Raw genomic sequence first — 27,779 nt, 5'->3', positions numbered from 1 at the left:
TTGTGCTTCACAATTTATGAATCACATTTATGTAAACCAAAAAATATTATTCAAAGTCCGAAGCATGTCAAAACAGATCTGATTCAGATTATGGTGTAAAATCTAAAAAGAAATGCCTTTAAAACATGCAATAGAAGCCACATCTAATTTGAACACAATCGACTATGTGTGGATCTGAGTTACATTCTGGACTAATCCACATATTGATGACAAACAGCATTGAAATATTAGCAAATCAAAATAAAATACTCCTTGTATAAAGTGAAAACAAAAAATGTGACGAACTTGTTGATATCTGTATGGGTGTCAAAAACGGGAAAAAAAAATAAGTTACATTCAGATGTTGATGTGGGGGGAAAAACACATTTATACTTCATTTTACAATATTCAAAAACACTTGATCAAGTCGAACGAGGTAAAAACAAGTCTAACCTGGATCTGATATATATTAAGTAGATTTCACGGTTGACAAAAGTTACTATAGTATTTGTTTTGACTATCATAGGTTGTGGACTCCGGAGTGATTTGTGACGTCACGGAAGGCAGGCAGCAGCGTGGGATGTGGGCGGAGCTAGAACTTTTGCAGCCTCTGTGGAAACACACACTTACACACGCACACACATGCAGAGCGGAGTTGGTTTGAGCGACACGTCAATTCGAGGAGCCGCGTTTGAAGGATTTAAACCGTATCTCTTTTTACTTTTCTCTTCTTTCGAACACCCCAAAGATTCCTGCCACCATTGGATCTTTTGAATGGATATGGGTTTTAATTGTTTAGCAGTCTGCAATGGTGAGTAGCAATCTTTTTCAGTGTTTCTACGCGAAGTTGTTTTAAAGCATGCAGTGATTTGTTTTCTTTTTTAGTGTCAGGCTCCTACACTTCATTTGAAAAATCCAAATGAAGTAATTCAGTCAAATTTCAAATATTTTATGTTCACCTCCGTAAAACGACTACAGATGTGCACACATCGTTGGTGTTGACCAAATCAATATTTAAAAATGCAGTTTAGACAAACATAAGAAAATCGTGAAGCCATCTCAGTTTAAAATTTGTATCAGTAACTTTGTAAACCTCATTAATTGATGCATAGGCCTACACACTAATATTAGGATCAGATCCAGATTAAATTTGATATTGCAGCATCTGACCCCGCACATACAAAATAAATTGCTTTGATTTGATGTACATTAGATATACAGTAGACTCACTTTGCCTTCTGATTTTCATTACATTTTCAATGTACCAATGGTTTGCATTCACACTAAAACCTGAATCAAATCCAGATTAAACAATGGGGAGCTGGCATGCACTTGTATCCCTTGCATTGCATCCCTTGGTGCTTTTGGAACCCTTAAATATTAATCAAAAGACAAGATGGAAAGAATTTCAAGTGCAGGCACTCAGTTGGATACTATTAATGTAAAAAGCCTTTATTTATGTGGCTCAAAGCATTAAAAAACACCAACGCGTTTCAGTCTACCGGCCAACTCTCTGTGGATGGCCGGTGGGCTGATACGTGTTGGTGTTTTTAATGTTTGCAACTTATAAAAAAAAAAGGCTACTTTTTTTACAGATTCTATGTTACAGCCATGCACACATATCATACGCTCACTTACAAACACAAGACAGTTTAGAAATCTAAATCTAAGTATATAAACATGTTTATCAAATGTGCACACATTATTTCAGATCTGTCTTTTTCCGGTCCTTGAAAGCTACAAAAAGTTACCCCCATTGCATGCTATTGTTTCATTTATTTACAACCCACAGCTCCCTAAATAATTGAGTTGCATCCTAACTCTTTTTCATACTGTTCAGTTTGTTAATTCAAACATAATTCAAAAATGAAAAATTAGAGGTGAAAAACTACTGTCCTTGGATTGTTCGACTGCGAATCAGAACTTCTTTGTGACATCAGGAAGGAAGTGGGAAGATCACACGATGAGTGGTGATTGCAAAACTTTGCTACCCTCCCCACATTCGTGTACCAAATGATTTGAGTTCATGGGAAGCATGTAAAAACCAAAATGGCAGGTTTCTTTTTTTTTAACATTCTGAAGCTGACTTAAAAGCTGAGTTAAAAGCTGACTTATAATTTCCTGTAATCACAAAATCAAATATGATGACAAATGATAGGAAGTGAGGCATTTTATTAAGCCAGGTAGAATTTCACAGGCCAAATTAGGACATAGGAGGCATCAAGAAAATCACCAAGTTGAGCAGTCTTATCAAAAAATCCAAGTATACAAAGAAACTAATTATCTTTACAAATAGGCATTGCCAACTAGTGGTCAGACATGCAAAGTGCAGGTCTGATGACATCTGTTTGACACTTGTCAAGAACATCAACAAAATGAAACACCCTTTAATCTTTTGTTATGCGTTATAGTTTAAGAAACATGGCTGATTAGTGGTTAGTGCATCTGCCTCACAGGTTCCAATCTCAACTCTGGCTTTCTTTTGTGGGGTTTGCATGTTCTCCCTGTAGTTTCACTGGTTTTTGAGTTTAATTGAAGACTCTGAAATTCAGAGTCTAAATTCACCATTGGTGTGAATGGGACTTTTCCATGTGTGTTCCAACTTCCGCCCTGAATTCTTCGAAACATTTTTTGTTCTTGGAATGACTAAATCACAGGTGTCAAACTCAAGGACTAGAGGCCAGATAAAGATTGCCACATAAGGGCTTGTATCTGTGTCACTTGATTGGCTGATGACCTGACCGAGGTGTGCCCTGCTTCTTGCCCAAAATTAGCTTTAGCTCAACCGCAATTTAAATGATGATAAGCGCTTAAGACAATGAATGAATGGATGTTGAATCTTACGTGGAAAAAGTAAAAAAAAACAGTCATGCAGTGAAGATTTCACAAAGTGTGTAAGTTTAAGCATCTCTTGTGTAATGTTGAGTCTCAGACTTCTCTTTTTAATTCTGAGGAAATAGCAAAAGGCTTTTTTGCGGTGTTAATCAAGTTGATGAGTTGCCGATTGTGACATCACACAGAGAAGGGCGATGATGAAATCAGACCTTCATTCGACCCTCTGCAGTGTGATGGCCTATCAGAGATTGAACATCACTTGTCCTCCCTCCTTTTACTGTAAACCATAAGCTGGAGGAAGCAGTATTCCTTGAAACACTTATAGCCCCCTCCTCCTCTTCCGGGTGTGAGTCCTTTTGCGGAAAAAAAGATTTAAAAAAAAAAAAAAAACACTCACACATGGGATCCCCACCCACTCACACAATCACACACACATTCAAACACTCAAAACAAACATGCATTGCTCCGCCCACTGCTCCACAGAGGAATGGTCAGCATGTGGAAACCAGAATATCGAGCCACTCATTGCTTTTAACAAACATTCATGAGGGCCCATCGATCTCTAAAAAGTAGATCAAGTGAGCCCCCCTTCATCACGCCCATCTATCGCACATATTTCACACATGTAAATAAATTCTTAAACAAAACAACCATAAAATTGTAAGCGTAAAAGGTATCGAAAATACTCTTTGTAATGTCTGTGTTAAATGCATGCACCTTAAAGAGGCGGGGCCTGGTAGGGTAGAGTGTGAGTGCCTGGGCATGAGCTGTGGCTGACAGCAGTTCAGCAGTTATGAGTGTGCACCTGGTGTTTGTTTTTTATCGTCCTGCTAAAAAAAAAAAAAAAAAATAGAGGCCGGCCGCCTCAAGATCAAGAGAATTTCCAAATTAAAAAAAAAATTGTAATTAATTGTGTGTCTGTCTGTATATATATATATATATATATATATATATATATATATATATATATATATATATATATATATATATATATAAAACTCAGTACCAGTATCAATTTGACTGATGGAAATTTATTATGTAACCAACTCCTCTCTCTCGCTCTCTCTCTCCTGAGAGAAATTCTTCTCCACTTCTCTGTTTTTTTGCTTCTCTGTTTTGAAACCAGTACAGGCAAAAGATAAAAGGATCACTTTGCGATGAAAAACAGCTGGTTCGGAATGTGTTTCTATGAAAATCCACTCCATTTGCCTTTTCAAAACTATCTGATTTACTACGTTTTCTGTTGCAAAACACAGCTATGGTATTGTGCTACAGCAGCTGTCATTCAGAAAAGACTAAGGAGCAGATGCTTATTAGAAAAAAAGACCATCCATCCATTTTCTATTCAAAAGCTTATTATTCTCAATTTCACAGTTCAAGACGACGGGCTTCATTGTGAGCAGTTATTATCTGTGGCCTCCATCAAGCACTGGTGCCAGGAGGGACCACCTCATGTTAACTTATGACTTCCTTTATTGGCACCAAACATAAAACAAGGACCACTACCTTATAGCAAACAAAGCAGAGGAGCCTCAGCTGGTCTGTGTGAAACCTAACAGATAGCCTCGGGTGAACAGAATAGCAGCAATCTTGAGTAAGTGCTCAGGCTGACTAGATTTAGCTGTGAATGAGCTTGATAATCATGTGGATTAATCGCTTCCTCGGGCAATTTCGGCAAAATGAGGAGGAGTCTAAAGAACTCAATCTTGATGTTAAGTGGAGAATCAGCCATGATTCGTAGTTGCTCCATTTAAGGCTTTTGGCAACAGGAGTTCGGACCATTGTGGGTGTGTTTCAGCCATCTGAACAGTTTACCTATTCAATGTTTTTCGCCGGGACCTCTTGGATATGAGGCAGACATCTAACCTCACAGTTGTGCCTTAGGATACAGGTGACCCAACCTTGGAATTTCTCGAGATAAGAGCTATCCAGCTGATTTTTTTTTTTTTTTTCCTTTGACTGACAAGCAAAGATTTGACTTCAGAACAAGCAGCAGTTTGTCCGATAATGAACAATTCTTCAACAAGCCTTCAAGCTATTTAATGTCACTCCCTATTTAATGTCTACTGTCAAACTGAACATAAAATATAGACACGACGAAAAATGCCATACGCTAAATACTGAATAGTGTCCATTCACTTTTCAGTAATTGCCATTTGAACACAAATGGTGGAGCATTGCATGTTGACTGACAATTCAGTTTCAGTTCAGAGAGAGGTTGTGACTGTCTTCATGTATATCCGTATTTTTATGATTGTGCCTTCAGGTGGCCAGGGATAACTTGCATAAACATAGTAACTATTTTCTTTAGCACTCTGTAGTACACAAGCTCCAATGAGCCTCATATGCAAATTCCACTAAGGAATGGTCTGTACTTAGATTTGAACCCAAACCTTCCAGACTGTGAGACACACGCTAGACTGAGCTTCATGTCTTTATAAAGCTTGCTCCATTTGTATCGGATCTTAGTCAAGTGTCCAGATGTACTGTTCCGTACTGACAATACACCATGCCCTTTTAAAACCTTTTGTCTGGCTTGTCAAAACCGGTAACGAAATGAGTCTTCACGTTGATGAAACCGCAGGGATTTAATGGCTTCCCTCCAATACTAACTTGAAGTCATGAAATTGCCGCTCTGCTGTGGCTAGTCGTGTGTTTACTGTTGCTTCCATGTGGCGTAATCAGCACAGTGACCTCATGGAAGTCGCCGTTGTGTAATAGCTTGAGTGTCACTTTGATCGCATGCACAACTCACATCGTCACGCAGGTGAATCACGGGCCAATGCGGCATCTACAAGCTTGCAAACATCAAGATTTAAAAAAATGATTGATGAAACTTTTATAAAACTTTTTAACATTTGCAATATGAGGCCTATTTTATTCAACAACCCTATAAAGGTAGTTTGTGTAACATGTTTTTTTTTTGGCTTCTATGCTGGAAATGTGTGTCTCTAATGATAATGCATGCAAAGTTGTACAAAACTTAATAAAATTAAGGCATGCAACATTTTCATATTCCAATTAATTTGCTCTTATATATATATATATATATATATATATATATATATATATATATATATATATATATATATATATATATATATATATAGTTTTAATTTAATTCATTTGGGAAATATAATGGTGTACCCCAAAGAGATTAGTATAACATCAGTACTAGAAATGGACCACACGTCTTCATGACTGCAATAAGACTGAAGTCCTCTGCATGTGCTTGTTTTTTTTCCAAACAGTTTCTGTCATGTCACGTTACTTAAAATGGGTCACAACGTTAAACGCAAGGAGAGGTTTTCAAGCCAAGTAAACAAAGGAGATTAGTGTAATCTACTTTCTTCCCAGTTCTGAGACTAATAGTGGCCATTTTTAAATGCCGTAAAGGGATTTACTGGTAAGTGCTCAGCAGTTTGTGTAAGCGATGCCGTGGTCAAGTGGCAACTGTGGGGAATTACAAAACGCAGCCCATTAATTATACTTTGCACTTTTACTAGAAATGATATCCTACGGTTCGAAGTCAACTGCGTATTAGCAGGAAACCGATTGACCCTCAATCTCTTCTTTCAGCACTTATCTCCTCTGACACTCATTGAAAATGAACCTCGACTGCTCGACAAACGCGAGCTGTATTTAAACACATGTAAATGAGCGTATTCGCAATAAATCCAACCTATTCGCTGGTTGGGCATGTGAAAGCTCCTTTGGTTCACTACAATATGTCCTGAGATACTGGGTGCACTTTTTAGTTCATTTTTTACCTTTGGAAATAATCTCTGTAAATAGAATTAACCCATTAAAACCCCTGTTAGCGTGATGCTAACTATAGAACATTAATATGGATGAAATTCATTGGGCTTTTTTGTACATAGGTTTTGGGACAGCATAAAGTTTAATGATTATATAACAGGAAAGGGAACCTGATGTGAGGAATGGACAGCTTCTATGACATTAAAATCCATTTTCTGTTTTTTGGCCATCAACTATTTTTAGCTACTCATATTATGTTTTAGACAACAAAATTTGCCTATGCTAACTAGCAGGTGCGATTAGCATTAACACGCTAGCATTTCCAATCAATTGAAATGTTACCTACCATTTAGTTCACACATGTCATATGTATAGTGATGACACATGTAATACTGTCATTAAAGTTCACTATGCAATAGTCCTTGAGTAAACTTGAGAGTGGAGCTGCCTCTCAGCTACTATGAGGTCAATAACTTCCTGTTCTTCTTCTTAACAGGCAGACTAGGCACGTTTCGTGCTTAACTGTCTCCTACTGTTTAAAGATTGAATACCTAAAACTAATCCACTATAGATTGTTTGTAGTGACAGGTTATATACCCGAATAATACATCTAGTGCTTTTTGGAAAGTTCTTTTCTTTATTTTGGGAAGTGTCCTATAACTTTGCAACAAAGCTCCATGTTGGCACATACATGCAAACAACAAACATCATTCTACCAGAGCTTTGAGTCAGATTTTTTTAGTCGACCCATTTTTAAAATTGTCTTACAGAACCCGACTTAGTTGACTTTTGTTCCCAGCCCAACACTTACTGATTGTTTAGATGCCCAAAGTCATCTGGAATAGTCTCCAGCTGACCCACGCCCCAAAACAAGACAAGTTATGGGAAAAAAAAAAAAAAAAAAAACATAAATAATGGATACATCAATGCTACAAATTAGTACTTGAACACTCAGCGGAAAATGCAGTTTGGTGGTCATTTTCAAGACTTGGAACATGTTCGTGAGATTAAAAAATAGTTGTATTATTTTTGTTGCAGTCCCCTCAAAAGACGCAAGTTGTGTCATGTTTGGCCACATTTGCGTGCATCCAGCTGCAACAAATATGCATGTTGTCGCCGGTAATGTCATGTTGCGGTGCTCTGTGTACTTAAAGTGATATATGTGTGCATATGAGTGTTCCTTTACAGCTTTATATTTATAGGTGTCTTTGATTTGTGTGAGACTACTGTAAGTCTAGACTTCAGGTACAAAACTAACAATTACGTCACATTATTTACAAGTAATTTTGAACAGGTTTTCTTTTGTGTGTCTCATATTAGGGCCGTTTACTGTGAGGGTTTTCTTGAGCAATGGCAATGCATATGCAAGAGGCTGCACGACTGAAGGCAACCACAAATCAATAGAACGATGATTTAGTGAATAATTAATGATAAGTTAGGGAAGCCCCTTGTTTCACACTAAATGCTTTTAGTTTCAATTTGCACGGATATTCATATCGCCAGCGTCCCTGTAAGCACTGAACCACAAGTACAAGCAAAGTCAAATTGTAAGGGTCACATAAGGTTTGAAAAATTGGTCATTTTAACATTTAAGGAGACGCAGTAGAAATGGTAGCCCTTTGAGGCAAAGTCAGCAGGTATTAGTTCTACCTTGAGAGTAGGTAGACAGGAAAGAAATTGATCATACATGGTGGATATGACAAAAATAATCATGAATCCAATTGCTGTGTCTCAGCTCTGGATGATTCAGCGTCATGCCGGGTTCACACCAAAGGTGAAACGACACCAAACCTCACATTTCTCACTGGAGTGTGTTTGCTGGATGCTACAACCGTCGCTGTTTAAGTCGTGCCACACTACATAGAGAAGTGCAGGAGCTCCTCCTCCTTTGACGGGAAAAAAAATTCTTTGATTACAGTTTGTCAAGCAAGGTTCAGGGAGGTTTGTGTTAAAACTTTGGCTAGTATTATTGCTACCTTGGTTCACATTTCAACAGCTATAAACAAGTAAATACACTTCCCATTCAGGTGTCTTAAACTAGTTTTCTGTTTAAGCTAGTAAGGCCGTAAGCCGAAGATTAATTTTTTAGCAAGCTGACTATACTTGATATGTGATATGTTCAGAAATCGGACCTTGAAGCAGAAAGTGGAAGGATTTTTTTTTTCCTCTGGTACGAATAGAAATTATGTCACTATGCATTTGCATATCTTGAAAAGGTTTTTATTAGCTCAGTCACTGACATTGAGGACTATAGACATTTCTCCTCCCTTTCCTCTCAGTATCCTACATGTAAGTCTTGATTTGCGGTGACATCTATGTGGCATGTGCAAGTTTATTTTCCAGGCTTATACTATGACTCCCATTGGGGACTTATCCAGAGATCTGTCTTTTCTTCATCCTCTGTCCCTCGTGTTTTTTCTTTTCTCATCTAAGATCTCGGCCCTTCTTAGTGGCCTTTCTGTCCTGTCTCATTCTGTTTGTCATTGTTTTTGTACATAAAACATGTCTTGCTGGAGAAGTAGGTTTAGGAGAACCTCATTGTTCTGAATTCTTTTTAGCGTCCAGTACCCGTGGTTTTAGCCGTTTCCAGGGGAACGGTTCCGAAGTTCTGAAACCCTGATTTTATGTATCATTGCCATGGCCATGTAGTCTTGTTTTTAAATTCTTCCACACCTGTAACTGTTTGACCGAGTGTGATCATGTCAGCGTGTGATGACGATGATGATGATGACGGCAAAGGTAAATGATTGTAGTTATTCAACTCGCCTTGATAGACGTTAAGCACTCCCACTCCTTGATGCCATGTCTTCTCGCATCCTGTAAAATGTGCGCTGCATGTTTTGTTCTCAATGATGTCATCTCGCTCGCCTGCTTTCAAACCCTTTATTTTTTTTCGTCCGACCTCGTTTTTTTCGGGGGGGAGGCCAGACGTGCTGAGTCATGCTTTGACGCGCAAAATCACCAGCATCGATGCATTTAGTTGCAGTCAATTGCCAGCTAGCCTGACTGCGACAAGGAGGAGTTGCAGTTTATTTTTAACCCGGTGCTGATTTATTTAGGAGTCTGGGAGACGTCTGCAGGAACTCTGTCTCCATAGTCCCCACCTGTTTTATTCCCACCTGTCTCATTCCCAAGTGGATTACATGTTCTATTGATCATGCTTTTAAGGTTTTGACTTTGATTCTTGCTTCCAGCCATCCTGTGTGGAGTGTGCATGTTCCATGTTGCTTTTTACATGTTATTTTTACATTTGTATGTTATTTAACAGTCCGCACAATTGGTAATGTTTCCGGCGGTGACAGATTCTTGGGAAAAGTGTTGAAACTTTTTTGAAGTGCAGATTTTATTTACTGTGAGAAAGAAGTTGGGCAAGTGTGAGCCCAAGTCTATAAAACCGTTAACTTTGATACATCGTCACTATAGCAACGTCATAATACCTTTGTGCTTCAGAGGGAACGAAGATGCGGCGTTTGTTATGCAAAGTGAACAATTGACGGCGGAGCCTCGTGTTGACTCGTCTCTTTCCCTAATAGTGCAAGTCAATGGAGTTCATGCTGTGAGGAGCTTGTCCTTGAACTAATTTACATTTTATCACCCATTTTGTTGTGTTTATAATATGCAAATAAGTAAATAATACACACAGTGTTTTACCATAAATTCAGTTCAAGATCACAGCTTGGAATTGGAAAGTTAATGTACTGTATATATGTCTATGCATTTTAAATCTGTTTCCCCCTGCTACATTTTAGCAGGCTGTGCCAAGTGTGAGTTATAAAGACAGACTCAGCATGGTGCCTCTGTCTTGTCTGTCACCCACTGAGCTCTTTCTTCTCCCAATACAATGGCTCCGGTAACACTGCCGGATCGTTGCTGGAATCCCAAACCCCAACCCATGTGATTTTTTAGGCCACCTTTAGGAATAAGACTTATAAACCTCAGTGGTAAAAATAAGACCACACCTAGATGCCATTTTAAAGTGCTCCTCGATTAAGACTCTTGTCGAGAAAGATGATTCATTGCATTATTGAGTTACTTCTGGGTTTAAATTTTGGATTAGGCCCTGCTGTTTGGGCCTTGCATATTTTGTTTTCCTCTTACTTGTTAGGGATTTCTGTTTTTCCCAAATTCCAAAAATATGCTCAAGTTTATTGAAGATTCTAAATTGACCTTTAGTGTGAATTTTGTTTGATCTAAATGTGCCTTGTGGTTGATTGGCGACCAGTCTGGAGTATATACGAACTCTCCCCCAAAGTTCTGACCCTAATGGGGTCAAACACTACAAAAATAAATTGTTCATTTGATGGGGTACTTAGAAATCGTGCTATTCTTGGCATGGGGAAGTTGCGGTGACTCGGTCCAGTCCGTCAACCAATAAAGCGGTCACGTTCGTTCCTTCATCCCAACAGATGTAGGTGTTAATATGGAGCCCCCAGGGGAGTTCTCAAGGTTAATGAATCTCTAACTCTGAGCAATATGGCACCAGATTACCTCATTTATCCTTACAGTAACATGGAGCAGAAGAGCCTCTCCTTGATGAGCAGGATGAGCCACATGGCATAGTGGTCAACTGCATTGTAAAGAAGCCATCTGAACTTTTTCAACAGCATGCTACTAATTTCCATCCATCCAATTTTTATCGCATTTTTATATATATCCTCAATGTCTATCACAGCTATCTTTGGACATTAGGCTGGGGGCACCCTGAACTGATTACGAGCCAATTGCAGGGAACAACACAAAGACGAACAACCATTCACACTCAAAAAAAGAATCCTTTACTTTAGTACTTAATTCCTTAAGGTATTGGATTACTTTAGTAATTAATTTAGTACATTAATTGATTACCCTAGAACTTAATTCCTGCACCATTTTTATATAATCTTTTGTATAATTACTATTTTTCCAATTGTTCCAAAAGAATTGAATGAGTCATTTAATTAGGATCAGTAATTAATTGATCTAATTCTTTTTGTTTCTCCTCAAAATGTCAGAGAAAACCTCGGTTTCTTTCATTTCAGAGACACAGTGTTATTGTGGCAGATTTCTTTGACTTTAACAGATGCAGTTGGAACCATTTACCTTCTGTTGTATTTGAGAGTAGGAAACTAGGAAAGGTGCAGCTATATTTTGTCAGTCACTAAATAAGTCATTCTCAAGTTTAATTTGGATCCCTACGTTAGCGTCTTTGTTGCTATCGTTAGCTGTGGCGGCAGTCACAGCTGGATGATTTGCATTTATGTTGTAGGCTTAACTGGAACTGCTTCTGTGGTAAGAAAACATCTTTATCAAAAGTACAATCGGGATGTTTTTCAAAGTTCAATTTACCATTCATTGGACCACCAACTCTCACATGAGCTTCCATTTTCACGTCGTCCTTATGTTCCTGAACTCTCCTTCCCACCCACTAGAGGAGCCTTTTGTGAAGTATTTTTTTCTGAAATCAGAGATGAATGCAAAATTAAGTTGTTTAAAAAATGCTTTAACAATGACTAATTAAATCGGAATCCATCTATTGATTTGAGACCTCTAATGCGAAAGTTGTCAAACATATTATGTTTTATGTTGATTGAACAGCAGCCCACGTTTGTCCTATAGTTGTCATTTGTCTTGTCTTTTATACTGTAAGTTTGCTGTCAGTTGCATTCACATTACTATTCATGGGTCATTGACTTAATTGGATTCCCCAAATCCTCATGGTTTTCAATTCTCTGAAAACATGTGATTCTTACATTCCAAGCAAGCTGCCATGGATGTTTTGTGTCACATCACGGTATCAGGCCAATAGCTGTACGTTAATACTGGCTGAAATTGTTGTTGGGCTTAAGCGTCTCTCTGGGGTAACAAAAGCTCAGGAGAAATGTTTTGACACATTTTCCGTATGGATTATGCTCTATAAGAATTCATCAAAATGTTGGGAATCCTTCACCTCTCATTTAATATTCAAAGACCTCTCATGTTGGGCAATGACATGCTGATGGAATAAGGGAATATACTGTGACGGAATACATTGTGGATGCTAGTTTGAGTTTGCAAAGTAACACGAATGCAATAACGGAACAATGGTGAAGTACATTTGTATAGTTGAGTACTTTGTACTGTTCCCCTCCAGTCTGGGTGGATGGCATAAATATGCATCATCTGCTTCAACCTGTTGAAAAAAAGGTCACCTGGAAAAGCCATAATGTTATGAGTTCAAATATTCCTAATTTGATTCTTTCTTTTTTTCATTCCCATTCTTTTTCTATTGTTGGCTGGACGCGTCATCTCTCTTCCAAAACTGTAATGTGTCTAAACGGAACTGCCATATTAATATAATCAGGTATCATTGCAATTTTCCCGTCTGCGTTCAATGAGCCATTTTCATGCCAGCTCAAGCTGTGATCACCAGGAAGTCTGCCATCAGGGGTCAGCAGACAACTTGGGGCCACTCACTGACCAATGCAATCGTCTCACCCCTTACCCCCTCTCCAGCCATCCTACCTTGCCAATGGATTTATTACATGCTCTAAAACCCTTTGTATGAGCTCTCGAAGGAGCGTTAGCATTTGATTAAAAACAAAAAAACAAAGCCTTCCACCAGAGACAGCAAATGCTCTGTTTACTCTCAAAACATCGGCGTCTCTGTGGGACTTTACGGGAGGTTGGAGATGTAAATGTTGCATCACAGCAACATTTGTCGCCTGTGTTACCTTCCTAGCGCTAGGTTGCTCTTCTTTAGGTCTGAGACATATTTTACCTGCTGTCATTTAATGTTTTTTAGCAAAATAAGTTCCCCACCGAAACCACTACAGAGGGTTTGACTTCTACACACACGGCACCATCACTTGTTAGAAACTCTTGTTTTTTCTTGATTTCTTACTCGCTTGCTCCTTGATTTGACATGATGTATTGAACACAGGGAGCAGAAGTGTATGTTTTTTGTAATACTTCCGTGGTTTGCACATTTCATCATGTTTACTGTTTTTTTTACATACGTAGTTTCAATTAGATTCACATTTTTCATTACATGTCAAGGGTACTAGGCAAGGAAACGCTGATTGTATCATTCAAGAAACTCATAAGCAATAATTAAGTAGTGTATAATATGGAGAGGGTAGGGATGGGTCAGTACCGATACTAGGTACTTTATATGTATTGGGTGGATACCGGGCTTTATTTGAAGTTACAGGTACTTGCACCGTTGGCTGATAATGGTATCAGCCCTGTTTTCGTGATTTTTAACTAAAGTAAATCATGTCTGCAAGATGTCCATTAAGTTGCAATTCCTGTAAGTGTTTATTTAGCATTGTCTGCCCTGTGATTGACTTGCAGCCAGTTCAGGGTGTACCTACTACCCAAAGACGCCCGTGATCGTTGTGAGGATAAATTGTTAAAAGAGTAGATGGATGGATATGTAGAGAAATAGAAAAAATAATAGAACATTGCATTTAAATGTACTTTTAAAGGAAAATACTATGATGTGGTATACAGGTATAGGTCGTTCTTTGAAATCATCTTTTTTTGGGGGGGAGGAGGAGGAGGGGAATTTTAAGTGTCAAACGTATCAATAGTCTCAGTAATTGTTTTTGTATCCATGTGAAAATTGCAGTAAAATCACATATACCAAATATTTCCTGTAAATGTAGGGGTAGCCAGAGTGACAAGGGTTGTTCTTGGCCACCCCTGGCCACCAAGTAGCTAAGCCCCTGAGTAAGATCTGCTGACTGAATGCAGTGTCGCTCTAGTTGTAATTATTTTTTAGATTCAAACGGCAACTAGAAATGGACCAAGGGAATTTTCCGGAAGGATGTGGATGTGCACTAAAAGCCAATAAAATTCACAAAAGCAGATGGTTTCATTGTGCCTCTTTGATACAAATTACAGAGTTGTCTTTGGACTTACTGTTCTTTCATTAATCCTCATTACTGCCAAAAATGTTGAGGCAAGCTTCCACTTGATCATCTGTTACTGCTAATGACAGCGTAATTTTATATCGGGGGATTATTAATCAGGAAGGTTTGACGCTACCGCATGATGTTTTGCGTCGATGTTTTTGATGGAGTTGTTCGTTGGCAGTGTGCTCAAAGATCAGCCTCGCTTTTGTTTTTGGCGTCCCTGTCAAATAAATGTTGTGCTCTCGGGACACAGAACTACCGGAGCGCCCTGTTTTATTGGCGTAAAACAATGAATCTCTTTAAATTTGGGTTTTGTAGTGAAATCTTCTTTTGTTGTCAGAAACGGAATGTGTTGTTCTCGCTAAGCTTTAATTCTCCATGTTCTTGGATAAGACTTAAAGCGAGTGTTTCCTTCTGTTCTCTTCACAGATGACCACTGCTTGGAGCTTAGTGCGGATCCCATCCACTAGTAAAAAACAAGCAGGCTTTTAATCCAGGAAGGATTCCTCATCTTTGTGCAAAGAGTCTGCTTGCCGTGTGCGAGGAGGACCTGTGGGAATACAAGGATCAATTCAAGGGCATGTTCAATACCTCGCCACATCCCTCGTCCAAAAATGCCGGCGAGGATTGAAAGTTGAGCTCGGGACTCTGCTGGAGCTTCATGAATTTAGAGGAAAGTTAAAACAAACGCTCATCTTTTGTGTTTGTTGGTGCGCTGGTCAGATAACCATGTGGACGATAGCGGCGGGCGCGCGCTGCCTCGCAAGTGCCGCCTTCCTATTCGCCCTCTGCGTCCAATCAGCAGTGACCATGGATGACGACGTGACCCCGCGGATCACTTTTCCATACAGTAAGTCCAGAAAAGAACCATCTCACAATTTAACATGGTCAATGATGTTTCTTTTTTAATTTTGATGGAAATTATAACTTTTGCATCTTACTCCATGTAGAAATTGGGTTTTGACAGAAAAACAAAACATCAGCTATGATTATCATACTCTCTGCCAGCACAGGAAATTTGATTTTCAATTTATGTCAATGACAATGTATGTGTTAACTCATTCACTGCCAGATTAGTAAGAATGGATGTTTGGCAGTAAAAATGGACGTTTGATGTATTTCGCCGTCTAAGGCAGTGAATGAGTTAATGAGTTAAGTAGAATGGGAGAAATATTCTGTTCTGGTAGGGTTAGGGTTAGGGTTGTTCATATTTAGCAGTCCACAGGAGACATGTCTAGAGCTGCAACTAAATCTAATAAATCATCAAACTCATCGATAATTATTTTTCAGAATCAATGACTAACTTTGTTTTTTTTAATCATTCAAAATGGTCCAAAAGCTCAGAATTTCAGATTCTGAATATCATCCATTTTCCATTGACCTCCATGAAAAATGTGTTTTTTTGTGTTTTTTTTTTTTAATCAAACTATAACATTTGCTTTTTTAAGGGGAATAAAAAAACAACACATTTTTGCACATTTTCCTGACATGTTACAGACCAAACCAATAAGTAATTCCTAAAGGATTTGTTAGAATTTTCTATGCTGCCAATTTAAAGCAATGTCATTGTGGTTGTCTAAAGGGATGAAAATGATTAATCAACTGATTAATCCATTATTAAAAAAATGTTAGTTGCAGCCCTAGATGTGTTGGAGGTCAGCCTGGATGAAGTTCTACTGCTTCCCACTGCTGACAGGCGAGCTAACATAATCTTGAGTGACTTTTTACAATATGCATACTTACTGTAATGCCACACTGCATGTGGGAATGGAGTGCCACTGCCGTGGATGCATAAATGATATCATGGTGGGAATGCGCTGATGAGCGTACAAGCGGTCTCCATCAAGACTCGGCCATCTGTGGTGAATGTGGACTCAAGCCTTCATTTGCATGAGTGAATTGCCGTGATGAACGAGCGGTCCCGGCAGGAGTGCTCGCAGGCCCAGGTGCACATATGCCCGAATATAACGCGCGCAATTATAATTGTGCTCACATACACGAGTCATTATGCTTTGAACTCATCAATGGATCTTGATGAAAACATTTAGCCCTATGATGCAACTGTATTTAAAAAAAAATCTCAGTGCCAAGTGCACAGGGCTGCATTCTACATGCTCATTAGTGCCACCTCTGGGATTGGAGTGGAACTTCGATTTAAGCAGCGTTTCAAATTGACAACCAGGCTTTCTCTCCTTAAGCCGTTTAGCTTCTTTGTCAAACACCGAAATGGACTACACGAGCTCACCTTGCAGAATCAATTGAAAAATGTGAATAACTTTCCTGTAACACCAGTCGGAATTATATTTATGGAAAAAAAGGGGGGGAACGTTCCCTCCCTTAAAGTGAACTTTTTCCTGGAAAGATATGTTTTTGTCCTTCTTCCATTCACTGCCATTTGCCATGCTTCTCTCCTAATGAGCAGGCTAATCTCTCATGTGCGCACAGTCGAGGGTTTTTGTGTGGCGGCTGCTGCGGGAAAGCTGGTCTGTTATTCATTAGGGCCGCACAAAGGAGCATGGGAGTGAAGTTGAGCATGCGGAGAGTTTTTCTTAATCACTCTGGAGCCATGAGACGTTTATTTATTTCTTTACTTGCATCAACAAGGAATTGTTAAAAGTTTTGAACCCGAGAAGGTTTCCCTGCTCCTCGCTAGTTGTTTTTGCTCCACTGTGATGTTAGAAAAACCCACCGGGGTTTGCACATTTTAATGTTGGTTACTATTTCATGTACGTTTTTCTTCACAGTCATTTCACATTGTTCCCTGCTGCTCCAAAAATCGGCAGTTGACGTAGACTGCAAAAGAAAAGTTTAATGTCCATTTGTTATCATAAAAAAAAACATGCTAATATTACTGACCTATTGGGTGAAGTCCATTTTAGTGGTTAGGTATTTTGGCAATAAAGGCTACATATTTGGAAAATGTGTTTTCAAATTGCCTATATAGGTCACTGGAGTGCTTGCCCACCTATCAAATGCAAAATTACAAAATGTGACTAAGAGCAGCAGGCCAAATTGTGATTTCACAATTCCGCTACCTCACATAATAACCAAGTTTCTCTGCCTGTGATTGAGATCTTAAATCCATCATTGTTAAGTGACAACTGGAGCCTAGCTGCAGGGCTACAAGCAAAGTTACATGGTGGCCAGGAGGGGCTATGGCCACCCCTAATGGTCAACCCTGCACCTTGAGGAAACTGTTCATACCTGTAATGTTTCTGTCATTTTAGCCTGGATGTAGTTTTCTTCAATCCTTGGATACTCTGCCACAAGTTTTTTTTAAAACATCAATTTAATATTTAACGAATAAATGTTATTTTTTCTTCTGTTTATAATTTCTTCTCCCCAAGCAACAAAATGTTTTTTTTGTTTTTTGTTTTTTTATTTTTACCATAACTTGACATTTTAACAGATTGTTTTTTTCTTATCTCTATACTGTGCAGTATCATAAACAATAGGGGTTGTCCACCACAACATTTCCATTGTGACATTCTCCTTCAAAAGTGGACATGACATGACACAGTTTGGAATGCTTTATCTACGCGTGGGAGGGATATTAAGTACTCGTTGTGGCATTCCCACATCGATATTACCATTTGCTCCTTTTAAGCGTCTCTCCTCAGTGGACATGGTGTCCTTTCCCCCATATGTTTGCTTTACATTGACCGTATATTGTGTGCCGGCTCTCATGCATGCTAATCCAACGACCTTGGCAGCATTCAGACTGCAGCAGAGGCAGAATGCTCGCGTTTTTTAGGCATCTGGCCCAAACACTGGTGTGCTTTTTAGGCATGCTACAGTGCCATTGGAAAACTCGGCGAGGACACGCCTACTGATCCTGAAAGAAACGCAGATTGTGAACCCACTACTAGTAGGGGCGACACTCAAGTGCGAGTGGCTAGTGCTGCGTCTGGCGGCTACAATAGGGATGTAATTGCGGCATTTCAGGTCATGGCGTTTTTATGGCCTTGTCCCCCCTTTTGCACGCTCCAGAGAAAGTGGAGAAAAGTTCTGTTCTGACACATATCAACAAGTAGAGAAGGCAGTAATCAAATTTATTGTACTGTACATTTTAGGGTCACCAGGTTTTATTCCGCTGAAATCCTGCAAGTCGGCACCAAGCTCTACTGCCAATAGCAAACATATGTGGGTAATCGGCAACCTCACTAATTCCCTGTGGATGCTACAGCAAGCACGAGGGCTGCAGCTCTGAAGTATTTTTGGTATTCTACAGAAAACCTGAATTGAATATCAAGTATTTTAATGAAAATTTAAAAACACGTTGTTTTTTTTTTCGTCAGATGAAAAACAATCAACAAAAAGATCAAATAACACATTTCCACGTATTTATGAATGACCTACATTTATACATTTTTGATGATCTACTTTTTTATTTACTTTGTGCTGGCCCCCATGCCCCCAATCATTCCCCATAAATTTGAGTCTATGGTACATTTCAGTCACCGTGTTTTATGAAAATGTGATCAGTAGGAATGACTTCTGTTCTAGGCTGTCAGCATCAAAGTGTACTGATTCCCTTTGTTTATCCCACCAGTCTATAGAGAGCACTTGAGCACTGCTAGCTAGTGCCAACTTATGCTAGATACACAAAGCCCGAGCTAGGTCCCTTATGTCAACGGCAGTGTAATTAAATCGTTTGTTAGTGCCTTGAATTGGTGATGGACCATAATTTTGGCACAACACTCTGTTGTTTGTATCGGGAATTGGGAGCAACAGTTTGCAATAGAAAGACTAGTTAAGACTAGCCCCAGCACACTGTTGGGACTAACTTCAAAATAAAAGCATATCAAGGCATTTGTATGCATATATTATTCAGTAAACTGGTTTATTTTGAAGTTGGCCTTCTCAAGCGTGTTTTACTATCAGGCAGAGCGTTGACAAATTGTTGATGCGATTGTCTTGACGTATCTTTCTGACATGTACAATAATCAGCAAGTATCAGAGACAAGAAAACAAATGCCTGAAGCATTTTTTTTAAACTGAGGTACTTATTGGAAGACGTGTTACAGCACTGCAACGCACCAATTTTCTACTCATTCACTGCCATTGGCGGCCATTGACATCAAAGATCTTTTTACTCCACTGGCCGTGAATATGTCGATTCACTGCCATTGACGACTATGAAAGTCAATTAATTGAATTAATTAAGCAGGCCTTTTTATATTTGTCTAATTGAAGCTCCCTCCCTCACTTGAACACAGTTGTTTTACACCAAGATACCTCAAAATAGTCCAAAGGCACTAATTTTATCGCGTTAGGCCTATACAAAAAAAGAAAAAAAAAAACGGAATTGTTCAACACTGTCTAGAATGTTACAAAAATAAAATATATGCAATTTCTCAAGCAGCCATTTATTTTAGACCTTTTTTTTTCTAAACACTCTGATGTCAACCTAAATCGAGGATACACCCACTAATCCCTAAAGAAAGGCACCCCCCCCCCCCCCCCAAACAGCACTGGTGACACTCACAAATGCCCGCGGCCGACCCAACAATGCTCACGACAATAGCAGCGTAATTGCGGCATGGTTTTAATGCCCTCATCCCCCTTTTCTACACGCTCCAGAGGATGTGGAGAAAAGTTCTGTCCTGACACATTTCAACAGCTTGATTGGTGCAGAATAGCAGGCAGTGAGAAATGACCTTGTAGTTCTTAATTAAGGTGGACAGACAGGAATGTGAGGGTCATTGCACTCATTTTTAGGGATCGCTGCATTAGATTCTTTTTTTTCCAGATATTTTTTTTAAAGCAATTGTGTGATTTATGATACGGGCAACATCAAGCAACAAGTCAATAGTTTTAAGACAACGAGACAGACACCATGTTTAGGGTTTTCCCACAAGGATGCTACACTTGGAACCCAATTAGCATTCAGCATGCACACAGTTTTTTGGTCAAGAATTTATACATGGGCATGAATCAAAAGTGACGACTTCCCCCTGAATTTTCAGCTTCCAAAGTAGATTACGCAGCTTCACGTGTTGTTAACATTAGCATCCAGAACAGAAGCATCCAATGTGACAACGAGCGTTTGAGTCTCCTTATCCTTTCTCATCTAACTAATTGTGGTTTCTTTGGATTTTCATCCATTTGAAATAAATTGTGGACTGTAATGCTGCAAATCGTAGCAGTACGACTGATAGCATTGAAATATATTCCAGCAGCATAAGTCAGGACATTGGAGCGATTAGGTTGAGTGATTAGAAAGTGCTTTGATCTTCTGGCAGTGCCATGACATCGCATTTCATAAGGCTGATAATGCTAATCCTTATCAGAACTAATACAGTTTTTTTGCGGGTATGTAGATTCAAAATTACTTTTGTGCCTTTCCTTTTTCTGTGTAATAACTACTTCATTTAACAAGAATGAAAACTATAACAAGAGCTCTTATATATACTGCACAAGCTACATTCACTTACGCTAACTCATAGTACGTATAGGAGAGGTCAACCCAAAATGTTTCTTTACAATAATATGTGCTATGTGGCCCACTAGTCTAGAGTGCATCATTTTCATTCACATTATGTTTGTGGAATATGAAAATCCATCGGTTTTTATTCATCCCAGGGGGCGGCCATTTTGCCATGTTGTAGTTAACCAGGACTAAGGTAGCAACCAATCGTAGCTCAAATAGTGAATGGCGGATGACGTGTGATGTCACGGTGTCCTCTGTGCACACCGGACAATTTTGAGCCATTTGGCGTTCACATACAGTTCGCGTTTAGTTGAAAATATGAATGACCTTGTGAAAAAATGGGATTTCCCAAACAATTTGGAATTGAGCATTAAGCCCTGCAGTGTGAACCTACCCTCATCAAAAAAGTGTGCCTTGATTGTCAGTTACTTGTGATGTCTTTTAAAGGTGACAGCAAGTGGCAAATAAGTCACCTGAGTTGGATGGAAATTGATAAATTCATATTACACAATGATAACAGTCTAAAAAATGCCTTATTAATTTCCCAATTGGGGGTAAAAAAAAGACCAATCCAAAACGTTCTTGGTTAATTTGCTCAAAATAACCCAACAATGGGTCATTTTATCTAAAGCTACTTAAAAAAATGGTTGTTTTGTATAAAATAACCCACAAGTTGGCACAACTTCACCCAAATTTTGGGTTGGTCTTTTTTCGACCCATAACTTATTTTTTTTACCCGACTGCTCTTAGAGTAAATTTTAATCAGAATGCAGTGTATAGACTAGTGGGGATGTATAAAACATATTTTCCAAAAGAAAAAAAAATGGGGTTTGACTTCCGCTTTCAAGATAATTCTGACCCCAAAAAAAGTCTCTTTGGCTTTTTGTATGTGTTGTTTCAGGAGACTTAAAATGACATCAAAAATGCAACATGAATGACAGTAATTTTTTAAAATAGTAATTGCTGTTATCAGACCCATTTGATGTACAATATATCCATGCACTAGGGTGATTATAAGCCAAAGTGGTAAATGATAATGTCATCTGAATTTGACTAAAAAGCAAGAGCTTATTGCAAATGATCATATTCATTGAAGTAAGGATTCACAACATGTTTTGATGATGAAAACCTTACCTGCACAATATTTGGACATTTTAGAATTGCATTCGCATGCTAAAAGTTTTTTTTTTTTTTTTTTTTAAATATCATCGCCGGCGTGAAATTTGCGGTCCACGCTCTTCAAAAGAAAGCCCCATCCTGGTCGTTATCGGAACTCAACCCCCGGCCGGGATAATTGGACCTATCAGAAAAGCGGCGCGTGCGTGGAGTACGGTGACAGGAAGCGAGCGGCGGTGGCGGTGCGCCTCGGTCAGCGTTAAAAGCTTCCAGCTGTTTGAGGAGCGCGTGCACAAAACCATCAGCGTGCGACGTTCAGATCGGCCCCGACCGCCCGCTCGCTCGCTCGGCTTACTTTGCGGTGCGTGTGCAACCAGAGCGGCAGCCTACTGCACAACTCATCATTACAACACGCACACACACAATAGTGGGTCTGTATGCTGCGTTAGCACTTAGGCCTTAATCACATGGCTGTTTCCAGAGAGTGCACTTAGCAAGCGGCACAAACCATCTGCAGGAATGTGCACACTACATAGATTGTGAATACTAAATTATGTACACGGCCGCAGAAATATTGAGACACTTGCCAAGTAGTGCTACCTTCACTCAGTTAAAAGTCATAACGTGGTTTATTATTGTTTGCTTCAACCCCCAGCACGTGGGGGTTGCTTTAACTTATACTGAGTAGCACCTGACTTTGCATCAGGTAATTGGAACGTCACCAAATTCTCATACAAAGCTAATAATACAATATTTACATGCATACTCAAAATGGAAACACCATATAGTTAGCAAATGGAAGGATGCACGGCCATTATTAATAGTAAGAACACACCTTGATAGCTGTGCACAAATCCTGAGGGGAATCAAGTCCAAATCCAGTTAAAAAAGTCACTTCCAAAAGAAAAATAGCCTGATAATCAATCATTAGCTTTGGCCTCCACCTAACACCGTAAAGTTGACGTGCAACTAAACAGGAAGTGCCACTTTTGAACACATCCCTCAGTGCAATGAACAAAATAAAAACCACCGTCATAATGTGCAAACAATATCACAAATAGAAAAATAAAAACACTGAACTACTGTATACATAAATGAGCAATTTAGGAAAATAAACTTGACAATAACATTATAACAAACTACATGACAAATATTTTGGCGCTTGAAGCATCAATTAATTTTTGTTTAACTGGTGGATCATCCAGTACAACTCTTGTATTGTGTTAGCATTAGCATCGCTAATGTCAATATTGATTTATATATAACTAGTGGACCATCCAGGACACCTCTTGTATTGAGTTAGCATTAGCATCAATGCTAAAGTTACTATTCGTTTGTACGCAACAGGTGGACAATGCCGTCCCTCTTGTATTCATATGCAACTGGCAAACCATCCAGTACACTTCTTGTATTGTGTTAGCATTAGCATTATTACTAATGTTAATATTCATTTGTATACAACTGGTGGACCATCCAGTAGATGTCTTGTATTGCTTAAACATTAGCATCACTGCTCATTTTAATATTCATTTGTATTTAACTGGTGGACCATCCAGCACACCTCTCGTATTGTGTTAGCATTAGCATCACGGTTACTATTCCAAAATGATGAATTCATTGTATTTTAAGACAAAAAGTTGACGAGTTTAGGTAGTCTTTTTTCTGGTACCTTAAAGCCACAATATTTTCTTTTTTAAATTCCGCCTTTAAATAAATTGGAGCACTTGTTATTTGGAGACTAGCACATGTCAGCCTGCAATAGCTACTTGAGCGGTTTATGTAACAACGGGACCAGCCAGGACACTTTCATAATCAGAAGCATCAGTGCTAAGGTTACTATTTCGATTTGAGCGCTCAATAAATGATCAGACAGTGACGATTAAAGACACGCTGTGCTCCAAACTAGTTACGGTATTTGCTTCATTAGCTGTTGTCAACTGCATTCTTTGCTCCCATTTTAAGTCATTCAATCACCACCTAATTGCTGGGCTCTAGTTGCCATGACAACCGCCTTGTATATGCCTCAAGTTCCTCATCTGTCCGTCAACAGCATTCTTAGCACCTATCAGCACCCCATTTTCTCTGACATTCTTTTACAGAAAATGGCATCCGGTGGCTTTCCTTGTGTATACACAAGTTTTTGGGCTTCACTTCCAAACGACTCGTCGTCAGGCGAGCGCGGACACGTCTCGGGGTTTTTTTTTTTTTGTCTTGTGACTGAGATTGTTACATGCTACATGTCAGAATAAGTCGCTTGCATACCACAATGATGTACACATTCCACTTGAGGTAGACCACCACCAGCATGCCAGCGGATTGACACCTGAGCGACACTAATAACACAGCTGAGCAGCGCAGCAGTCTTGCTAGGCAGACATCCTTGTGTGTGTTGATTCTATAACGGGGTTAAGTTCCACCGTTTAAGCCTCATCAAGTGCCTGCACTTTATTTACTTGTCATGATGCGACACCTTCTATGTTGCTTAATCAACATGCAGTGAGTGTGAGACACCGCTAGCCTGTGCTTGTTATCTATGAGCTGCAGCTCTCGCTCACACACACATAACTCAATATGAAGAACACAACTCTGCAAAAGGCACACCAGGCAACGCATCTCAGAAAGAGATAAGGCACTGATGATGATGTTGATATTCATATAGATTTATAGAGCTGTGCTGGTGTATGAAGGAAAACAATGACTGATAAGGAAAGCCCTTTTAAAGGCCTTGAAAATGAGGCATCGCATGATGTTGTTTGTTGTTGAGTACATATGTAAACAATAAAACATGTTTTAAGGTAACTTTAATAATTAGGGTTGATTGACGATATAATGATAGGTCTGAAAAGCGTTCATTATGGCCTTTAATATGAGGTATGACTTGATGTAGGTTGTTGTAAGAAACAGAACTTGATTGTTGGAAATTGTGTTGTTATATTTGGGTTTAATTTTAATAAGATATTTTGAAAGCTGGCATGAAAGCGTTTTTAAATATGAGGTAGGATTTGATGTAGTTTACTGCAGATTGAATTCTGACTTAGGTCTGTCCAGTTGAAACAAATCTTTGACGTCTAAAGATGTCACTGGCAGTGAATGAGCCACGCTTGTGGATCATTTTGTTATCTTTAGGTTTTGTTTTGTTTTTTACTAGCTTGTGGAATCTGGAAATGATTTACTCTCTAATGACTTTTATATAACATACAGTATGACTTCATGCGGCATGTTTGACATTTCTGACTAAAGGTGATGTATTAAGTAGTAAACATTGCTTTTTCAAATTAAACGATTAATTTGTTTTTCTCAGTTGAGAATTTTTTTCACATAATAAAACACTTGTTTTGATCCTTTAGAGTTTACTGGCTATATATTAGGAACATTGGCAAGCTGTTACCAAGGCCCTAATATGATGTATGAGCTGAAGAGTTTTAGTGCAAATGAATGTTGACTTTTGGCACTCCGCCCTAAAGTCAGAAGCAATCGCTTATTGGTTGGATGATCGAATGATTAAAAATTTAGATAGATGTATATTGTTTGCCTTGTTAGAGCTATACAGTGCTCTCCTGCCAAAACAATTTATATGGGTAATATTACAGTATATGCTATTTGTCAGTCAAATAAAAGTAAGCATTATCATATTTGCAAGGGCAAAATATTCAAGTACCTATGATATTAGACTGTGCAGGTGTACCTAATGAAGTGTCCATAGCTGCACATCACTGCCTTGCGTTGCTTAAAGTCAGTGCGAGCCATGTTGACAATCAGGCCTCGTAGGAGCGATTAGCTGCCCCGCCCTCGGCGCTACTCAGCGATACAAAACATCTGGAATGCGATGTGCAGCTGCGTGTGCGTGCATGTGCGCTTCGTTTTAGTTTGCAAAGTGGCGCCGGCGGATGATTTCTGTTAGCTGGAGCTTCGGTGCGCCGATGCGAACCAAGAGGCCCGGACCAATCCAAAAATGTGTTTAATTCCGCAAAAATGTGGCTTCGTACTAATGTTGTTTTCTACTTTACGAGCATGTCAACATCTGCTTCACTTTATGGTTTGGCGTTTTTTGCACGTGAATGACATCATCGGTAAGGTTTGCATTAAAATGCATTGTTTTGATTGACATTCCGACAAAGTTAATGGGCTTTGGAGGATTTATAGCCCGAGTGAAATTGAACGCTATCAGACACAAGATGATGTATGTATGTATGAAGATGTATGCATATAAACCTGCTATAATTTCCATATTTACTACAGCCACATTTGGAGTGTCGCCATTCTATTACAGGAGTGGAAATGAGACTGCGTATCTGGTTGTCTTGCGGACATTTTGCACATGCTCACTGTGGAGCAGCTGCGCTTTCACCTGCTGAGTTATATGACTTGCTACTAGCATCCTTTATTTATTGATGAGGAAAGTTCCTGAATGAATAGGCAGTCGAAATTGAATTTCATCTGATTTACTGCTTACTTCCACAGTACTGACAAAAGTATTGGGACAGCGCACAAAGTAACAGGATCATAAGCGCAAGCTTGAATGAGTCGCTAAAATTTTGTCATACTTTATTTAGGTGCTTAATAGAAGCTTATATTAGATGTATATGTTATTTTTATTTCAATATTTTAATATTTCTTTTTTGCTACAAATGTTATTCAAGATGTACTGCTCTATAAAATCGAATTCACTGTTAGCCCAGTTCAAAATTGACATTTGGGTAAAATAGCTGTCAATGGCAATGAATTAGCCGATTTAAAATTAATCTTTGATGTCAGTCACTGGCAGTGGCAGTGAATAAGTTATTGTTCATCTCTGATTTGCCACATTTGAAGTCCATAATAGATGCGTTTCAGCAATACATTTATTTCAATCTTATTTAAGACTGTCAGTGTTTACTTTGGAAATTAATTTAAAATTCGTAAAGCGTTAAAAGACGACAAAGATGAACGTTTACGTAGCTTTACTTTAAAGTAGTGCGACAGCTCATCTGGGGAAAAAAGATTAGGCTTTTTGCAAAGCCGAGTTCAAACACTGTGTTGGAGTAAAATGACATCATTGGCATATGTATTTCTCACAAATAATTGTCTTGTTGAATAAGCAACTTCACATTGGCACACGACTATCAGATTTTCCCAGAAGAGGAAAGGACAGCCCAGTGTTTTTTTGGGGGGTTTTTTTCATGTTATTGTAGGCGTGAGGGGCAAGACCGCGCTCATGTATGCGGTCGTGTCCCTTGGCAACCTGTGGCTAATTGCACATGTTAGTGTCGGTAGTATTGATGATAAGTGCAGCCATGAACAGAGGTGAAGAGCTGAGGTTGGCAGGCAGCTGATGAAACAAGAGGCTAATGGATGGAGCGTTCTTGTGCAGTCTGGCTGGGAAGGTGCTTTCACTTCTCTCTTTTCCTCCCTGCCCAACAAGTGACCTCTCCAAGACACAGTTCAAATCAGCCACAAGACGCCATACAAGTGACATGATATTATTCTAGGATGACCTCTCAATGTTAGCGCAACTACCATCCTTAATGACGTCCATTCTTCAGTTTGCCTACTTCCATGAGTTTGCCCCCGTCGGCTTTTTAGTCTCTCGTGGTGATATATGTTAGGGTGTTAATGTGCCTTAGAGAAGCTGTTTTTTTAGCGGGCGACCAGAACCCAAGGGAGCACCAGGCTTGCAAGCGAGAAGAGCTGGTGATTAAAATGATGTCATATTTGTAAGTTCTTTTATTTTACTGTTGGTTTGTATTTAGTTTAGATTGTGATATTTGTTCTTACCTGAATAGCTTTAAGCTTGCTTTTATATT

At 39.0% G+C, this 27,779-nt stretch overlaps 1 protein-coding gene across 1 annotated transcript in view; it reads left to right on the top strand.

Moving 5' to 3' along the window:
- The first annotated feature begins 657 nt into the window (after window positions 1-657).
- The window catches only part of LOC148424510 (semaphorin-4B-like), a 51,685-nt gene continuing 24,563 nt past the window's right edge, over window positions 658-27,779 (top strand). Inside the window, exons 1-2 of the mRNA XM_088413702.1 lie at window positions 658-790; window positions 14,877-15,297. Of these exons, the coding sequence (XP_088269828.1) occupies window positions 15,177-15,297 (121 nt within the window). The 5' untranslated portion in view covers window positions 658-790; window positions 14,877-15,176. The remainder of the gene's footprint in view (window positions 791-14,876; window positions 15,298-27,779) is intronic.

This window comes from Hippichthys cyanospilos, chromosome 4, assembly GCF_059441005.1.
Source record: "Hippichthys cyanospilos isolate Australia breed blue-spotted pipefish chromosome 4, RoL_Hcya_1.0, whole genome shotgun sequence".
Lineage (NCBI taxonomy): Eukaryota > Metazoa > Chordata > Actinopteri > Syngnathiformes > Syngnathidae > Hippichthys > Hippichthys cyanospilos.
Note: the sequence above shows the minus strand (reverse complement) of the source record. Positions and strands in the feature narration are given on the sequence as shown.